A 17,131-nucleotide genomic window follows, 5' to 3' on the forward strand; every position below is an offset into this window, starting at 1 on the left:
AATTATTAAAGAATCCGTTTAAATAGTTTGGCTTCATTAATATTCATCAAATTCATATAAGTACAAAACCTAAATCCTACAGCTAAATGTTGTTATAATATTTCTAATATTATATTAATAAAAAGCAATTTCAATGTATTCATTGATAAAGTAAAAATAATGAATGATTTAATTATCCTCACGCATGGCATCACTGAAAGTCCTTTCTGAGACATTTGAACACTTGCAAAATGTCTTGAGCAAAGTCTGTTTTATGAATTCATACATTCACTGAAATGTAAAAAAAAAAAAAAAAAAAAAAAAAAAAAAAAAAAACCCAAAGGTTTAATGCAGGTAAAATTATGCTTAATAATAATAATGTTAACTGAGTTAAAATCTAATTATAGCATGTCGAATTCATTAAGTACAAATTGAGTTTACAGTTCTGGTTGACGATTATTCTTCCTACTTAATATACAAAAACAAAATCACATATTATCATTAATATTTGTTTTGTGAACTACACAGTATCTGAGCCATCATAATTCCAATAAATGCCATTCCTGAAGCACTTTTTTTTTTCTTCAAATTGACACAAAAGAAAGAAAACACCAGACATAAAGTTATTAAGTGCCTTTTTTTTTAATCAGAACAGCCAGGTTTGAACAGAATTGGACCACAAAACCTCCATTCTCCCCTCCCATTCTGGATCTGTAACCCTCTTTATATACCAACACATACACATCAACTAAACATGAGGCATCGAGGACTGAAATGAAATGACATAAAACCCGTTCTAGATGGCGCCATCAGATCACAAACACCTCTAATGCTCTCCTCTCAACCCTCACGCACTCATAAGAGCACACTTGATCAGTCTGGATGTCAGAAAGAGTATCTGGTCAGATGATAGAGAGCAGCAGTTTCCAGCAGCAGGGTACAAAGCCACCTTCAGCCCTGAGAATATCTAGCCCATAGTTAACAGATCTGGATTGGAGAAATTAGCCATTGGTCGGGTGTTATATACTAGGAGATGGTCAGTAGAGGAGCATTAGGATGGTGTCTTGTTCAATCTGTGAGAAACAAAAACCAGGAAAAATTACTAACATCGGAAGGACATTACATTGTTGGCACTATACGATCATCATTTTTGTTGTTTTTCTCCAAAACTCTTCGCAATTATAAACATTTCCCTTATATAAAGATATTCGAGTGAAAAATTCAGGATCTTTATTTGTTCTGGATTTACATATTTCACAGAATATTATTTCAATTTAATCAGCTCAGTATCTGCATGAACAATAACTGCTGCGAAAGATAGCAGCATTTCTCCAACCATTCGCCTTTATATCACATCTGCTTTATTTAAATTACACTGAAATGGTTTTGCGTGCTGATATTTTGTTTCGATTTGTTTGCTAATGGTTACAAAAATATTCATATAACCCAAGACAAACCTCTTCGTAATGCATGTCTGATGCACCTAATAGCAGCAAAAACTGTACATCCGTTTATACTCGAAGGGTTTGTTTCAATGAACATTTGGTTTCTGATGCAGATGTAAAATTCCAATGAATGTGTGACAATTTTTTTTTAAATAGAACAATGCCAACAGTGGGATTCAGAGACATGAAAGGGAGAGGAGATCACAACCAGTATATACTTAAAAATAAATCCATTCTAATTATTCCATCTAGTGACCACCCCCCTCCCCCCCAAGTTAAAAGATGAATAAATGAAACATTCCAGCACATTTAGAGTCAATTGTCAGACCTGTTCTTGTTTTAATCTCACAAATAAATAATCAACAATATTAAGCAAGATCCGATAGGAAAGAAAGCAGCTAGTCGTACAAAATGTCCACAACTCGGTAATTTCTCCACTCCGAGATTGTGGTTTGTAGCGTTTATGAGGTTTTACCCAGATACAGAGAGCAGTAATATTGTCCTTTTCATGAAAAAGGTCAGATGTACTTTATATATAGGTACATAAAAAAGGAGGAAAACGAAAAGTGACAGTTTTTCCTTTGAAAAAAAAAAAAACTTTCTTAAATCGATATAAGTGACCTATGTTACAAACACAACTTCTGCATAGAGATATGCTGAATCATATCTGTATAATCATTTATCGGGCTCTGCTCGGAAGGAAACGCAGAGTTGAGAAGACAAGGGTCTTTCAATTGCGGCAGGATCAGTCACAAATAAGGCTGAACAATCAATGTAAAGAATGAGACGAGTCTAGGTTTAAGCAATGAAATCAAACCAAAATTTGCCAAATTTTAAGTCATACTCCGTTTTTTAAAGAGGAATGAATGGCGAGACAAGAACACATTGGGTCTGAGACCAAAACGTTTAGGATTCTGACCTGAGAGTATTTGTTGCGCATTAATGTGATGAGAGACATAGTGTCGAGCTGTTACAGAATCACGTCGCTGGGTGCCGCCGTTACTGGCAATGAAGACAGAAGATTGTGTTTACTGCCAGTTTAGCTTTTAAAGAGAGTGAATCTATCAAAACAGAAGGGACTGAACAACTTTTCATTGCAAAAATCAACTGTTAGAATGAATCTCCTACTGTTTTTCTCATTTTGCAGAACTATAAGCATCATAAAATGGACTGTAGTGGAAAGGCAAAGGATTACACCTGAAAAATCTCATATATATATATATATATATATATATATATATTACAACCACAAAAGAAAAACAATAACAAAATAGCAGCTTTTTTAGCACAGACATATAGATGATCAATCTGAACTGTAAAAAAGGTACAAAAGTGACCGACAAACAATGCACACGCTCTGTGGTCCGACGTATGACTGAACAACCAAGCGAGAGAACATTTTAACTCCACAAAGCCACAATTTTAAACCTTTTCAGCTTCTTTTTTTTTTTATTCAAATCCCTTTTAAAGTTTCAACATCTGCTGCATCTGTTGTTCGACTTTGCAATTATTCAGCGTGAAATGCAAGACGACAGAAAAGTAAGAATCTGGGAAATCTTTCTATTGATTTTAAAGGAACAGTTCACCCAAAAAACACACCCTCAGGTAGATGAGTTTGTTTCTTCATGGAGAAATGTAGCACGGCATCACTTGCTCACCAATGGATCCTTTGCAGTGAATGGGTGCCGTCAGAATGAGGGTCCGAACAGCTGATTAAAACATCACAATAATCCACAAGTAATTGGAGGAAGTGTTATTATGGATTCGTATTTTAGCCGGATACAACAGTTTGAAATTATTATTATTTTTTATTTTTTTTTTCAAACACGCAGCTTTTCACTTCACAAGATGTTAACTGATGGACTGGAGTGATGTGGATTATTGTGATGTTTTTATCAGCTGTTTGGTCTCTTATTCTGACGGCACCCATTCACTGCAAATGATCCATTGGTGAGCAAGTAATGCAAAATTTCTCCAAATTTGTTCCGATGAGGAAACATCTGCATCTTGGATGGCCTGAAGGTGAGTAAATTTTTAGCAAATTTACATTTTTGGAGGAACTATTCCTTTAAGCAGGTTTGGATCACCAGGGTAAAAAAAAAACTGTCGTATGTATTTTGAGGAATATAAATGCCAGGGGAATTAAATGACAATTTGGCAACATAAAAAAAGAACAGACATTAGGCAGATTTGAGAATTTCTTCTCCACAAAAGTTGCGCAGCCAGATGATTTCCAGGAAGGGGAAGCTGAAGATCTCCATACCCAGATCGGAGTTGGGTCATGGGAACGAACTTCTAAGACGGCCGGGAGAAAATAAATCTCTAATTTAGATGCATGTCATTGGAAACAAGATGCTGTTGGATTGGCTTAGAGATATGCAGAGCGTGTCGTAATAATGCCACCGTACCACCACTGGCTCTGACAGGCCTTCAAACCAGTTTTGGAAGTTTAGAAAAGTAACAAAACATAACAAAAACAGTCTAGAACAGCCTATCGAGTGCAAGAGTGAAGGTCATGATTTTTCAGTCAGTGATCCAGTCTGCGTTCATGTCAATCAATTCACCGATTCAATCGACAAAACACAAAAAACAAAGAAATCCAAACTTTGTCCGTTGAGGTATGATTGAAAAGATCGATTGCCTTGGACTCCCAGTTTGTACCATTTTGTTTTTCCTTGTCTCTTAATTTCATATTTCTTCTCAGGAGACCACACAGTGGCTTGACAGACAGAGACGTGTCCGGAAACCATCGATCAGCAAGCCGACGACTGGGGCAGAGGCAAGGCACGCTCGTTCTTTCGCCCCCCGTTCATGTGAGCGTAAGGCTGGGTCTCGTCAAACGGGCTCCGGAGAACCATCGAGGGCCCGTTCGCCGCAGACGCGGGGAGCGGGTGCTTGTCCGTGGAGCTGGGGGAGGAAGGCGGTGAGGACGGGCCGGCCGGGGTGGAGGAGCCCTGGGACGCAGGGGCGCATTGTTGAGGGGAGGCCAGAGAGGGCGCCAGGGGCTGCAGGCTGGAGGGCGGCTCCAGAGGAACGTTCTCCATGGCTCCCACGTTCTCCATGTCCAGCTCTTCCGTGTCCGGAGGTTTGTTCTCCTCGCTGTAGAAGAAGCTCATCTCCTTGAAACCCGCCTCCAGGTCGTCCTTGATGCTGCTGATGATCTCCAGGAAGGACGGCCGCATTTTGGGGTTGTACTGCCAGCACATGCGCATCAGTTCAAACCTGAAAGCGCACAAGAGAAGAACAAAAGAACATTAAAATTAGTTGCTGTCCAGTCTAAATGAGGGACTGATATTTGTCCATTTAAAGATTATCAGCATCAGTGAATAAATGCAAAAACGCATTTTGGATGTAGGTATTAGGACAACTTTGATGAATGGTTTTGATCAACTTCAAATGTTGACTAGTGTATTTTAGAATTTTTAGGGAATGTTATGTTAAAGGAAAAAAAAACAGCAAGTTTTGAGCTGAAATGGCTCATTTTTATCTCACCTGGTTTGTGTTATTTGAAAAAAGGTCCCTTTTAAATTTCAAAGTACATTTTTTTTTATTATTTCAAATCTCTCTCTCTCGCTCTAAAACCTTTATAAATTGTAATTATTATTTTTATAACATGCATAGTACAACAATAAATGTATTCACTATATGAGTTATAAACTCATTTGTGACCCTGGAGCACAAAACCTTAAGTCTTAAATCGCTGGGGTATATTTTTAGCAATAGCCAAAAGACATTGTAAAATGTTAAAAAAAAAAAATGTATGCCAAAAATCATTAGGATATTAAGTAAAGATCGTGTTCCATGAATATATTTAGTAAATTTCCTACTGTAAATATATCAAAACTTAATTTTTGAACAGTAAAATGCATTGCTAAGAACTTCATTTGAACAACTTTAAAGGATTTTTTTTTGCACCCTCAGATTCCAGATTTTCAAATAGTTGTATCTTGGACAAATGTTGTCCTATCATAACAAACCATATATCAATGGAAAGCTTTAAGATAATATATAAATCTCAATTTTGAGAAACTGACCCTTATGACTGGTTTTGTGGTCCAGCGTTTCATGTACCCATATATCAAACTTCACATAACCAGTTATTAATCGTCTTAATCACTCTGGTTTGAGTCAGTAAAAAAAAAAAAAAAAAAAAAAAAGTTATTTTCAGTTTTAAATCAAGTTACTTGTACATATATATATTTTATATATATATATATATACACACATTTTATTTATTAGTTTTTTAATTATTAATAATTAATAGATTCATTTTTGACTACTTTATATAATATATTTTAAATCTGAATGTCAAATTATTTTAAAGTTATAAATAATAGATTTATGGTTTATTAAAATGGCATTACAATTTACATGTATAGACTACTTTATATAACAGATTATCAATAAATCAATCTGTTTGATTTTTCAAAATTAATTTAATTAATATCAGTATGCATATTATAAAATGTATTAATGTATTTATTAATTTGTATTCTGTGAGGAGTGGGGCGGGGCCGAGGGATGTGGGAACATGAGTGAGGCCGGTGGAGTGATTGGGAAATCCGCTACACCTGCGACCCACCACCGGTCTTGAGTCCCACAGAGGAGATGGAAGGATATAAAACTGGAGCGACGACAGTTAAGGACGAGAGAGGACCAGGCCTGGGCTTTTAGTTGTGTTTTGGTTTCATTTTATGCGCACCAGTCGTCCGTGAGGGGCTGGTGCGCTGTTTTGTGTTTATTTTGTATTAAAATGTTATTTGATTGTCCGCCGGTTCCCGCCTTCTTCTTCCGGATGAATATGAAGGTTTTATCGTTACATATTCATTTAAAATAATTCATGAGAAATTTTTATCCTTCAATTTAAGACTGTGAAATCGATTAATTGCAATTAATCACATCCAAAATAAAAGTTTGTTTACATAATGTGTGAGTACTGTGCATATTTATATGTATATATAAATACACACACATACATGTATATATCTAGAAAATATTTACACATATACATAGCCACATTTAGATATGATTTATATATAAATATATATTAGATATATTTCTTAAATATATAAACGTGAGTGTGTATTAATACATACAAATAAATAACATTATGTAAACCCACATTTTTATTTTGGATGTGATTAATCACGATTAATCGATTTGACAGCACTACTTTAATTATAAATACTTTATAATTGAATTATAGTCATTACATATAGTCGACTGGATACTGTACTATTTAACATTATTGTCAAATATACTACTACTATAACAAACTTACTCATAAGACCTTGTTCATACCCGTAGCACTGAACAACAGGTGGCAGTGTGACGAATCACTAACATAAACACGCACGCTATCAGCGGCTACGTCCTAAACACAGCTGCAGTGAGCTCATGGTGAATGCACAGCAAACACACAACTGTGATGAAATCACACTGCAGAGCTGGAGAGAGCTGGAAAGGAGGCCCGAGAGCGCCAGCGAAGGGGAACTGCTACAGTTACACGAGGGAAAAAATAAAAGTGTACCATCTCGCTGACACTCGAGCATTCCAGTTCAACATTTTAATTATACACAAACAGGCTAAGAATACCAGAGGAATCTGCTGAAATAAAAACTGGGATCCCTGTGCCAGCTCACACACTAGTGGAGTAACACACACCATTGGTCTTACAAACAGCAACACACACAGCTAGCGCAAACATCAGCTGACAGTTACAAATACCCATGCACCACATACACAAACATTCACACCAGCAAATCCAAGTGCGGTATTTTCGCCGTCTCACACACACACACACACACACACACACACACACACACACACACACACACACACACACACACACACACACACACACACACACAGCTCTCCAGCTGTGAGACAGAGAGACTGGACTCACTGCCCTCAAGCTTGTTTTTCCTGCATGGCACTAAATGAAGTTTCCATTGATGGGGAGCTTCAGGGTGATTTTAGCACCTCCAGTGTTAAAAGTGCCATATGAACAAGAATAAAGCCTGCAGTAACCTTTGGAAGGTCAAAGTATGGATTTTTTCATCAAGATGGTGATGAAGTGAGTTCAAAATGCACATTTTAATTTATTTATATATTTCATGAATTGTATTATGACTCATACATTATATAAATATAAATTATAACTATAAAAATATAAGAAAAATTGTGATTAAATTAATGTTAAATCACTTTTATTTTATTTATTTTTACTTTTAGATCCTACAAAAATATCCTAATCAGTTCAACTCAATACAGTTAAAAATAACATGAAACAATGAGGAAAAAATAGAAACACATTTGTAGAAATCTAAATGATAACTTCTCAAACGAGAAATTAGTCAATAAAAATTAATAGAAAAAAAATGTAAGGCAGGACTTGATTTTTTTTTTATGCATGAGGAATAGATTACATGTTAGAAATGAGTCAACTGAAAGGAAGTGAGGGATTTAAAAAATGAATTATTGGTGATGGCAGCCAAAAAAGATTGTAATTTCAGGGGCACAGCAAGCTATTTGATAAAAAGTAGATTTTGCAATACTTGGTAAAGATCGTTTATAGTAGGAGGCAGTGGCTTTTGCCTTTTTTGGCTAAAAATATCACATGCACAAGCAATATATCTCAATGAGTGTAAGACTTTGTTCTAATTGCTACGTTGCACATAATTGAACCGAATAACTGGACTTCCCTTAGAGGTTGAATTTGTGTGACCGTTGGCACTGTTAGTGTCAGCAGTCGTGCGCTGGCTCATTACAACACAAGACAGAGGCAGCAGCAGGGGAGCAGCCCAAAACCCACCCACACACCCTCCTCCACTCCTGTTCTGCCGGCTTTAAATGACCACTTCATCCTTCCCCAAAAAGTGTGAAAAGGTGGCAAACGTCGGCCAACCACAACAAAGACCCTCAACCAGACGGCCTTGAAAGGAAAATAAGGCACAAGCCAATGCCAACCATTGTGCACTTCCTGTCAATGGACAGTGGACTGAGAACATGCAGACTGCTGTTTCTCCTGAAACAAAACGTCATTGTTCATTTGTGTCACCAATGAGTAAAGAGCAAGAAAAAAAACTGCTTGTGAAGCTTGATTTTTATTGTTCGGAAAACAGAAAACATAAATTTATATATAGAGAGAGAAAGAGAGAGAGCTTAAAAAAATAATATATATATATATATTTATTACATATTTATATAGATATATTTAAATGAAAAATATTAAAAAGTTGATTTAAATTAAATATTTTATTTTAGCTATATTTTTTAAAACATACACACACAGACACACACACACACACATATATATATATATATATATATATATATATATATATAGAGAGAGAGAGAGAGAGAGAGAGAAAGCAAGCGATATATTTAATATATATTTAAATAATAAAAAATTTTAAAAATAAAGTTGATTAAAATTACATATTAATTTTTTTCTATATTTTTTAAAAATATATTAAAGATAATATAAATATAAATATATATATATATATATATATATATATATATATATATATATATATAAAAATACATATAGTACATATATATATATATATATTTACACGTAATAGCAATAAGTAAAGCTAAATGGTAATATAAAGTTACCTCTGATCTCCAAAACTCACTTTCTATTTTTCTGCACCCCTTTCTTCTCAAGACACACAAACCTACCCACCCTCCCTCCCTCCCTCCCGGTATAATGTTATCTTATTAAAAATGTGGAATCCCTGCAGTGCTTCGAGTGCTCGTATGTCACTGCCAGCTCTCACACTTCAGATAAAACATGGACTCGAAGCCAGACGCAACCTAACTCAAACTGCGCCAAAGAAAACCCAGAGCTTGGAGACTCTCACAGATAAACAAATTGTACTTAAATTTAGAGCCCAGCACCCACAGGGAGAGCATTAGACCAGGTAGCTTTAAAATCCAAAACAAATAATGGCCAAAGTCAAAAACCTTTGGGTACATACCATTAATTCTTCAGCTAATTCAGATCTTTAATGTCTATTCTTGTTTTCAGCTATTTGACGTTACAAATTAAAATCACACAGTAGGTGGCAGACTTTCTACTTTTTAAAAGGCACACAAAAATAAAAATAACTGTCACCATTTATGCACCATCATGCCCTTCCAAACCTAACATGAATATTCATATGAAGAACTTTCAAAATTGCCACATCAAGACATCGCACCAGGTTTGACGTCAATGAAACCAATCTTGGACAGAACTGCAATAAAAAGTGACACTGAATTTTGGTCTGTTCCTTACAATAAAATATGTGCATCAGTTATAAGGACCAATTCTATGGTGTTTGGAGCTTGACAGCCTCGGGTCACTGTCTGCTTTCACTGAATGGAAAACAGCAGCTTGAGAATTTTTCTAAATGTTGCATTTAGAACAACAGTGTGAGTGAAAGATGTGCATGAGATGACTTACAGCATGTCAGGGCAGTTGTCAGGTTTGTCTAGCAGTCCTCCCTCCATGACAAACCGCAGTACCTGCTCATTGGACATGCCCTGATAGGGCTGCTCGGCCAGGGTGGCTATTTCCCACAACACCACCCCAAAGGACCTGCAAGAGAAAAAGAGATGAGAAAAGTTGCGATCTATACTGGTAGCGACCAAAGTGTCTACAAGATGCTGATTTTCTTTTAATTCGGAGTGAGTTCAGTTGAAAGCTCCCCGCTCGTAAAAATAAACTGTTCCCTGAAGTTGTTTTTTCAAGAAACATCAATATTTTCACTGAGAATGTGAGTGATGCGTGTTCTAATTACCTAAAACTTTAAAATGGGAGCAAGTTGTCATTATAATGAGTCAGCTGCTCAGACAAATGACATTATAATGTGGTCTGTTGAAAATAAAGCTATTAAGCATGTAACAGAAATACCTTCAGTCATGCCTGACTAATGTAATGCTTTTTCTTGCGAGTTTGTTCTTATTATTTTTCTACAGATAAGCGCTGTGATTAAAAAAAACACTTTACATTAGGCAGCAGCTCAGTGTTATACATCGAATGTTAAACTGATTTTATGAAACAAGTATTTTGCAATGAATTTTTCTGCATCAGTACTTTACAGTGCTGAATTTAATTTTCCTTTGTAATCCACACTGCACAATTCACCAATTCACTTTCTCACTAAGCTCATCGCTATACATTTTGGGGTCCCCCTTTCTTTAGTTCACTCAAATATTGGGTGATGTTACATGGATTTTCAAAATTCATATTATTAATATGTAATATGCATTTGAAGTAACAATTTATTTAAAAAAAACATCCATACATGAAACACAAAACACAAACACCACAAAAAGAAACAACAGAAAAAAAAAATCACAAAACTAACCATTAAACAACAAAATACAAAAAACACCAAACAAAACGGGAAAAAAACATCACAAAAATGAAACACTAAACTGAACAAAATACAAAAAACACTAAACAAAATAAAACTAAACTAAAACAGAACAAATAAAAAAAAGCACAAAAAAGAAACACTATACTAGAACAGAACAAGAAAAAAAATGAAACACTAAACTAAAACCGAACAAAGACATCACAAAACGAAACGCTAAACTGAAAAAAAAAACACTAAATAAAACACTACAAATACCCCAAAAAATAAATAAACAAAAACACTAAACAAAATGAAACACTAAACTTAAACAGAAAAAAAGAAAATCACAAAAAAAAACGAAACACTAAACTAAAACAGAACAAAACAAACATCACAAAACGAAACACTAAACTGAACAAAATAAAACACTATAAACGAAACACTAAAACAGAGCAAAACACAAACATCACAAAACGAAATACAAAACGACATGATAATCTGATTTAGATATTAACTGCCATTGAAGATTTATATATATACAGGTCCTTCTCAAAAAATTAGCATATTGTGATAAAGTTCATTATTTTCCATAATGATTATGGATTCATTGCACACCAACTGAAATAGTTCAGGTCTTTTATTGTTTTAATACTGATGATTTTGGCATACAGCTCATGAAAACCCAAAATGCCTGTCTCAAAAAATTAGCATATTTCATCCGACCCATAAAAGAAAAGTGTTTTTAATACAAAGAAAGTCAACCTTCAAATAATTATGTTCAGTTATGCACTCAATACTTGGTCGGGAATCCTTTTGCAGAAATGACTGCTTCAATGCGGTGTGGCATGGAGGCAATCAGCCTGTGGCACTGCTGAGGTGTTATGGAGGCCCAGGATGCTTCGATAGCGGCCTTAAGCTCATCCAGAGTGTTGGGTCTTGCGTCTCTCAACTTTCTCTTCACAATATCACACAGATTCTCTATGGGGTTCAGGTCAGGAGAGTTGGCAGGCCAATTGAGCACAGTAATCCCATGGTCAGTAAACCATTTACCAGTGGTTTTGGCACTGTGAGCAGGTGCCAGGTCGTGCTGAAAAATGAAATCTTCATCTCCATAAAGCTTTCCAGCAGATGGAAGCATGAAGTGCTCCAAAATCTCCTGATAGCTAGCTGCATTGACCCTGCCCTTGATAAAACACAGTGGACCAACACCAGCAGCTGACATGGCACCCCAGACCATCACTGACTGTGGGTACTTGACACTGGACTTCAGGTATTTTCTAATTTCCTTCTCCCCAGTCTTCCTCCAGACTCTGGCACCTTGATTTCCGAATGACATGCAAAATTTGTCCAAAAGTCCAGTGCTGCTTCTCTGTAGCCCAGGTCAGGCGCTTCTGCCGCTGTTTCTGGTTCAAAAGTGGCTTGAACTGGGGAATGCGGCACCTGTAGCCCATTTCCTGCACACGCCTGTGCACGGTGGCTCTGGATGCTTCTACTCCAGACTCAGTCCACTGCTTCCGCAGGTCCCCCAAGGTCTGGAATCGGTCCTTCTCCACAATCTTCCTCAGGGTCCGGTCACCTCTTCTCGTTGTGCAGCGTTTTTTGCCACACTTTTTCCTTCCCACAGACTTCCCACTGAGGTGCCTTGATACAGCACTCTGGGAACAGCCTATTCGTTCAGAAATTTCTTTCAGTGTCTTACCCTCTCGCTTGAGGGTGTCAATGATGGCCTTCTGGTTCAGCAGTCTTACCCATGATTGCAGTTTTGAGTAATGAACCAGGCTGGGAGTTTTTAAAAGCCTCAGGAATCTTTTGCAGGTGTTTAGAGTTAATTAGTTGATTCAGATGATTAGGTTAATAGCTCGTTTAGAGAACCTTTTCATGATATACTAATTTTTTGAGACAGGCATTTTGGGTTTTCATGAGCTGTATGCCAAAATCATCAGTATTAAAACAATAAAAGAATACTGAATGAATCTAAAATATATGAAAGTTTAATTTTTTTATCATTACATTATGGAAAATAATGAACTTTATCACAATATGCTAATTTTTTGAGAAGGACCTGTATATATATATATATATATATATATATATATATATATATATATATATATAAATGGCAATAAATTTGTAATTATTACTACACCATTTTGACTACTCCTATGCCTAATCCTTGTGTAAAGTTTACCAGACATTCCTTAATACCAAGGCCTGATGTTGACCCTGGACAGACATGAAAAGTGACCTGTTAGGGCAGACTCTCCAGACACCTGGAAGGAAACTTGAGCGCATTGTAATTAAGTTCAATCCTCTTCCTGAATAGTGAGTGCTTGGTTCTGATCCTTAACAAAGGATTTTAATGCAAACCTCCCAGCGAGTCCAAACAGCTACTTATCACGACACGGGAGGACGAACCAACTAAAGATTCCTTGAGGCTCTGGAATGCCGCTCACATCAGCCACAGCTGTTGTCTTTCCGGAAAAGCACGGTCTAGACTCCCCAAGGTTTTCTTTGAAAGTTGGTCAAATGAGACTAGCACATGAGGGAAACGTTTCTAGCTCATATGAGGGCCGATGAGGCTTGATTGTCAGCTTCATTTGGAATATATGGAAAGATATTTCATCCTCATTGCTTACCGCCTTAACGTATGCACCATGTCATGGAAAATGTGTGCTGAGCCGTGCGAGTGTGGTTTTCATTTCTCGTTCAGTTGCGCAGGAACTGAAGTGGTCACTGGGGCAGCCTTTGCTCAAATACATATGTCGCTCTGCAGCTGCAAAGACTAGACTGATGTACCCTGATATACTGCGCACTATACGTCTAAGTTAATATCTCTACATGTTTTGGACATCATGCACACACTGATTCTCTACAGAACACATTAAAAGCTTACCAGACATCAGACATGGTGGTGAAAACTCCATCTTTGAGGGACTCAGGAGACATCCAGCGCACAGGCAGCAGTCCCTTGCCTCCTTTTCTGTAGTAATCAGTCTCATAAATGTCCCGTGTCATACCAAAATCTAGGATAAATGAGGCGAAATTAGTAAATTTCTATAGTTTTACTTGAGATTTAGCCAAACAAAATGAAGAAAATACACTGCAATTTCAGAAATTCATTACTGTACTTATTCATTATGGAATAAAATTTGGGCATGGGCAATTACATAATTATTTTGAAATGTTTGCCGTAATTTACTTCAAACCCTTTAATTTCGTGCTACAGTACACAATGGTTAAAACAATGCAAATCTGAAAGGGTCAATGTAGCGATCGAATGTATTGTGATCGAGCTTGCAGTTCACTGTAATAAAGAAGCGGTATTAAATGATTGGAGGAGTCTGATATACAGTACTTCACCAGAGACGATGCATTGTTTCAAAGGAAGATCCAGTTATGACATTTTAAATAAAAACTACAGTGTAAAAACAAAATGAAAAAATGAAACCCATGCATGTATGAATCATTCACTGATCAATAACACGCTTTTACAAAAAGAATTCCAATTCATGCTAACTTTAAAATTATGAAACTATTAAATATTAAATAATAACAAATTAATAATAATAATAATATATAGAAATTGGACAATAAATAATAGAGCATTGATACAGTTCATTGTAGTATGTAATTTTGTTATAAAACAATGAGCAACAGTGCAAAATGTCAAAATGAGTTCAATCTGAGTTGAAGTACAGTATGTCAATGTAGTATTTTTACATTTAATTAACTGTGTAATTATAAATATTTACTGTGAAATATCACTAACTTTAGATAATTTATTGCTAAAATATTCTAAAACCCTCTCTGAGATGCTGTTTTAAACTTCTATATACTGTTTAAAGCCTACTACAAAAAAATAATATACCATACCTGAATAAAACTAGATGAACTCAAATTTGGATGACTAGTCCCCATTTAACACAAGTCAAGTAATTTCCCGCCCATTTCAACACGTACCACCAATTTTGACAGTAAAATCCTCTGCCACCATGCAATTCCTTGCTGCCAAGTCTCTGTGAACAAATTTGTTGGCATTGAGGTAAGCCATGCCATCCGCGATCTCTCCAGCCATCTGAATCATCTTCTTCAATGGTGGCAAAGGCAAGCTGGAGATGTTCTGAGGACACAAGAAGAAGAGGAGAATGATACTGCTGTAGCTCTATTCCAAAACCCAGTGAGTCTTGTGCATTTCATGCTGAAGCTTTGCATCATGCAAATAGAAATCAATCTGCGTGCATGGGAGGAACATTTAAAATCAGTCACTTACAAGGATGCATTTTTCACTTAGGATACAGACTATGCAGTACACATCAAGAGACTACACTAGATTTCAGAGTCGAAGTCTTAGAAGAGCTTATAGTCTAGAACTGCAAGGAGTGGCCCATTAAGGCACAAAAAACAACAGTGAACACAAGCACAGATGATGAATTCTGATTAATGCAAATAGTTCAACTATGCATCAAAATTCTACTACATTACTATACAGGTGGCAATTTAGAATAGCGGTTAAAAATTCAGTCTGATTAGCCAAATATTTTAATATCAGTGATGTGAAGATGTCACATGCATGCTTGTATTCACCTCAGCGGATCGAAGCGAGCGCAAGTAACTCTTCAGATCTCCTCGTGTCATCAGCTCCATGATCACCAGGGTGGGCTGACCCTGCGAAACTACACCCAGCAGACGCACCTAAACCAGTCACAAACCACATCAGAGGAACCTTCCAGATAAGTCAACATTATTACACCAGTTTACACCAATACTGACAATATTTAAAGCATCAGACGAGGCATTCTTTGACTAACCACATGGTGACAGTTGAACTCTTTCATAACGGAGGCTTCATTGAGGAACTCGATGCGCTCGTGCAAGCTAGCCGATTCGTTGACTGTTTTGATGGCCACCTTGGTTTCCGGCTCATCTTTGACGACACCTTTGGCGATGCCCTCATACACCATACCAAAGGATCCTTGTCCAAGCTCTCGGCACATGGTGATTTTCTCTCGCTCCACTTCCCATTCATCCGGCACATACACTGTAAACAATGTACAAGCGTTACAAACAAACTGCATATTTACGAATCAATTTTGCCCTTGACTGAACACTCACTTTCTGCTGCGCTGAAGTACTCGGGGTTAACAGATGCGTAAAGGACTCCGTTTCCAAGCCTGTCACTGTTTCTGTGGATAACAGATAGCACTTATTTTATTTGGAACAAGGAAACATTTCAAGATAATTTTGTGTTTTTTAATATTATAATATCTGGATTATCTCGGATTGGTGCATTTTGTCTTTTTAGGGGCCTATGCTGTTAAAATGAGAGAATATGGAGTGTAAATGTGTTAAAACTGGTACCGTCTCTTGTTAAAACAGAAGAAAGCCATTCCAGCGCCGAGGACACAAATCAGGAAAATAGGGATGATGATGTAGTACAGGTAGTGCTCGTAATTTGATTCTTGAGGATGCAAGAAGAGAACACTTGAAATTTCTAAATGATCATATTTTGAAAGTTGAAAGGAATGAAAATGATGGTAAACTTACGTTCAATCTGATTCACATAGAAAGCTATGCGTTCTGTCCATGACCCGTTTCCAGCGAGGGACGTAGCCCGCACACGGACAGAATAGTTCCCAGCTCCCAAGTTGGAGAGTTTCACCCCTTTGTGCTCCCTGTAATGTTGACGGGACACACACTCGTGCTTCTCCGGCTGTAGAAACAGATTTACAAGAACATATTGGTCAATGTAAAAAAAAAAAATCAATAGTTGAAGAACTAGTTAACAAGTAGTGCAAAAATGCAGTGCTTTGTCAGTGCTGTGAAGCTCTATCTTAAATGTATTATTTAAAATATATATTGAATGTAACTATATTATGAAAAATATTACATTTATTATAAATACCAAATATACTATATTTCAATTTAAACATATATTACAACAGATATAAACTGTAAAAACAACATGAAACCAATCTTTCTGGTCATCAATTCTTATTGGCTGAGAGGTCTTTTCACCCATGAGATATTCACCTAGTACACACACACACACATATATATGTATGTATATATTAAAATAGAAAGTATTATTAAATATATATTTCAATAATAATAAATGATGCGCCAAACTACTTAATTTATACTCTAGGTTTAAGGTTGTTTAGCTTTTTTAATTGTTTACTGATTAAAAAAAAATCAGTAGTGAAGTTTGTTTCAAAGTATTATTATTATTATTTATTTTATTACACCACAGTGAAAGGCAATTCAATGCTGAACTGACTTTAACTGAAAATTGAGTGTTTACTGTTGTCATTTTGAATTACTGAAACACTATTTTCCTATTTAACACGGTAAAGT

The 17,131-nt window shown here is 36.2% G+C and overlaps 1 protein-coding gene across 2 annotated transcripts in view; it reads right to left on the minus strand.

The window, feature by feature from the left end:
- Window positions 1–602: 602 nt before the first annotated feature.
- LOC132117507 (insulin-like growth factor 1 receptor) overlaps window positions 603–17,131 on the minus strand; it is an 80,959-nt gene continuing 64,430 nt past the window's right edge. For both annotated transcript variants that reach the window (XM_059526848.1, XM_059526840.1), the window contains exons 13-21: window positions 16,322–16,487; window positions 16,136–16,235; window positions 15,890–15,960; window positions 15,586–15,815; window positions 15,362–15,469; window positions 14,738–14,897; window positions 13,671–13,800; window positions 9,880–10,014; window positions 603–4,646 (exon numbers count right to left, since the gene is read on the minus strand). In XM_059526848.1, the coding sequence (XP_059382831.1) occupies window positions 4,178–4,646; window positions 9,880–10,014; window positions 13,671–13,800; window positions 14,738–14,897; window positions 15,362–15,469; window positions 15,586–15,815; window positions 15,890–15,960; window positions 16,136–16,235; window positions 16,322–16,487 (1,569 nt within the window). In that variant the 3' untranslated portion in view covers window positions 603–4,177. The remainder of the gene's footprint in view (window positions 4,647–9,879; window positions 10,015–13,670; window positions 13,801–14,737; window positions 14,898–15,361; window positions 15,470–15,585; window positions 15,816–15,889; window positions 15,961–16,135; window positions 16,236–16,321; window positions 16,488–17,131) is intronic.

The sequence above is a fragment of the Carassius carassius genome, chromosome 3, assembly GCF_963082965.1.
Source record: "Carassius carassius chromosome 3, fCarCar2.1, whole genome shotgun sequence".
In the NCBI taxonomy this organism is placed as follows: Eukaryota; Metazoa; Chordata; class Actinopteri; order Cypriniformes; family Cyprinidae; genus Carassius; species Carassius carassius.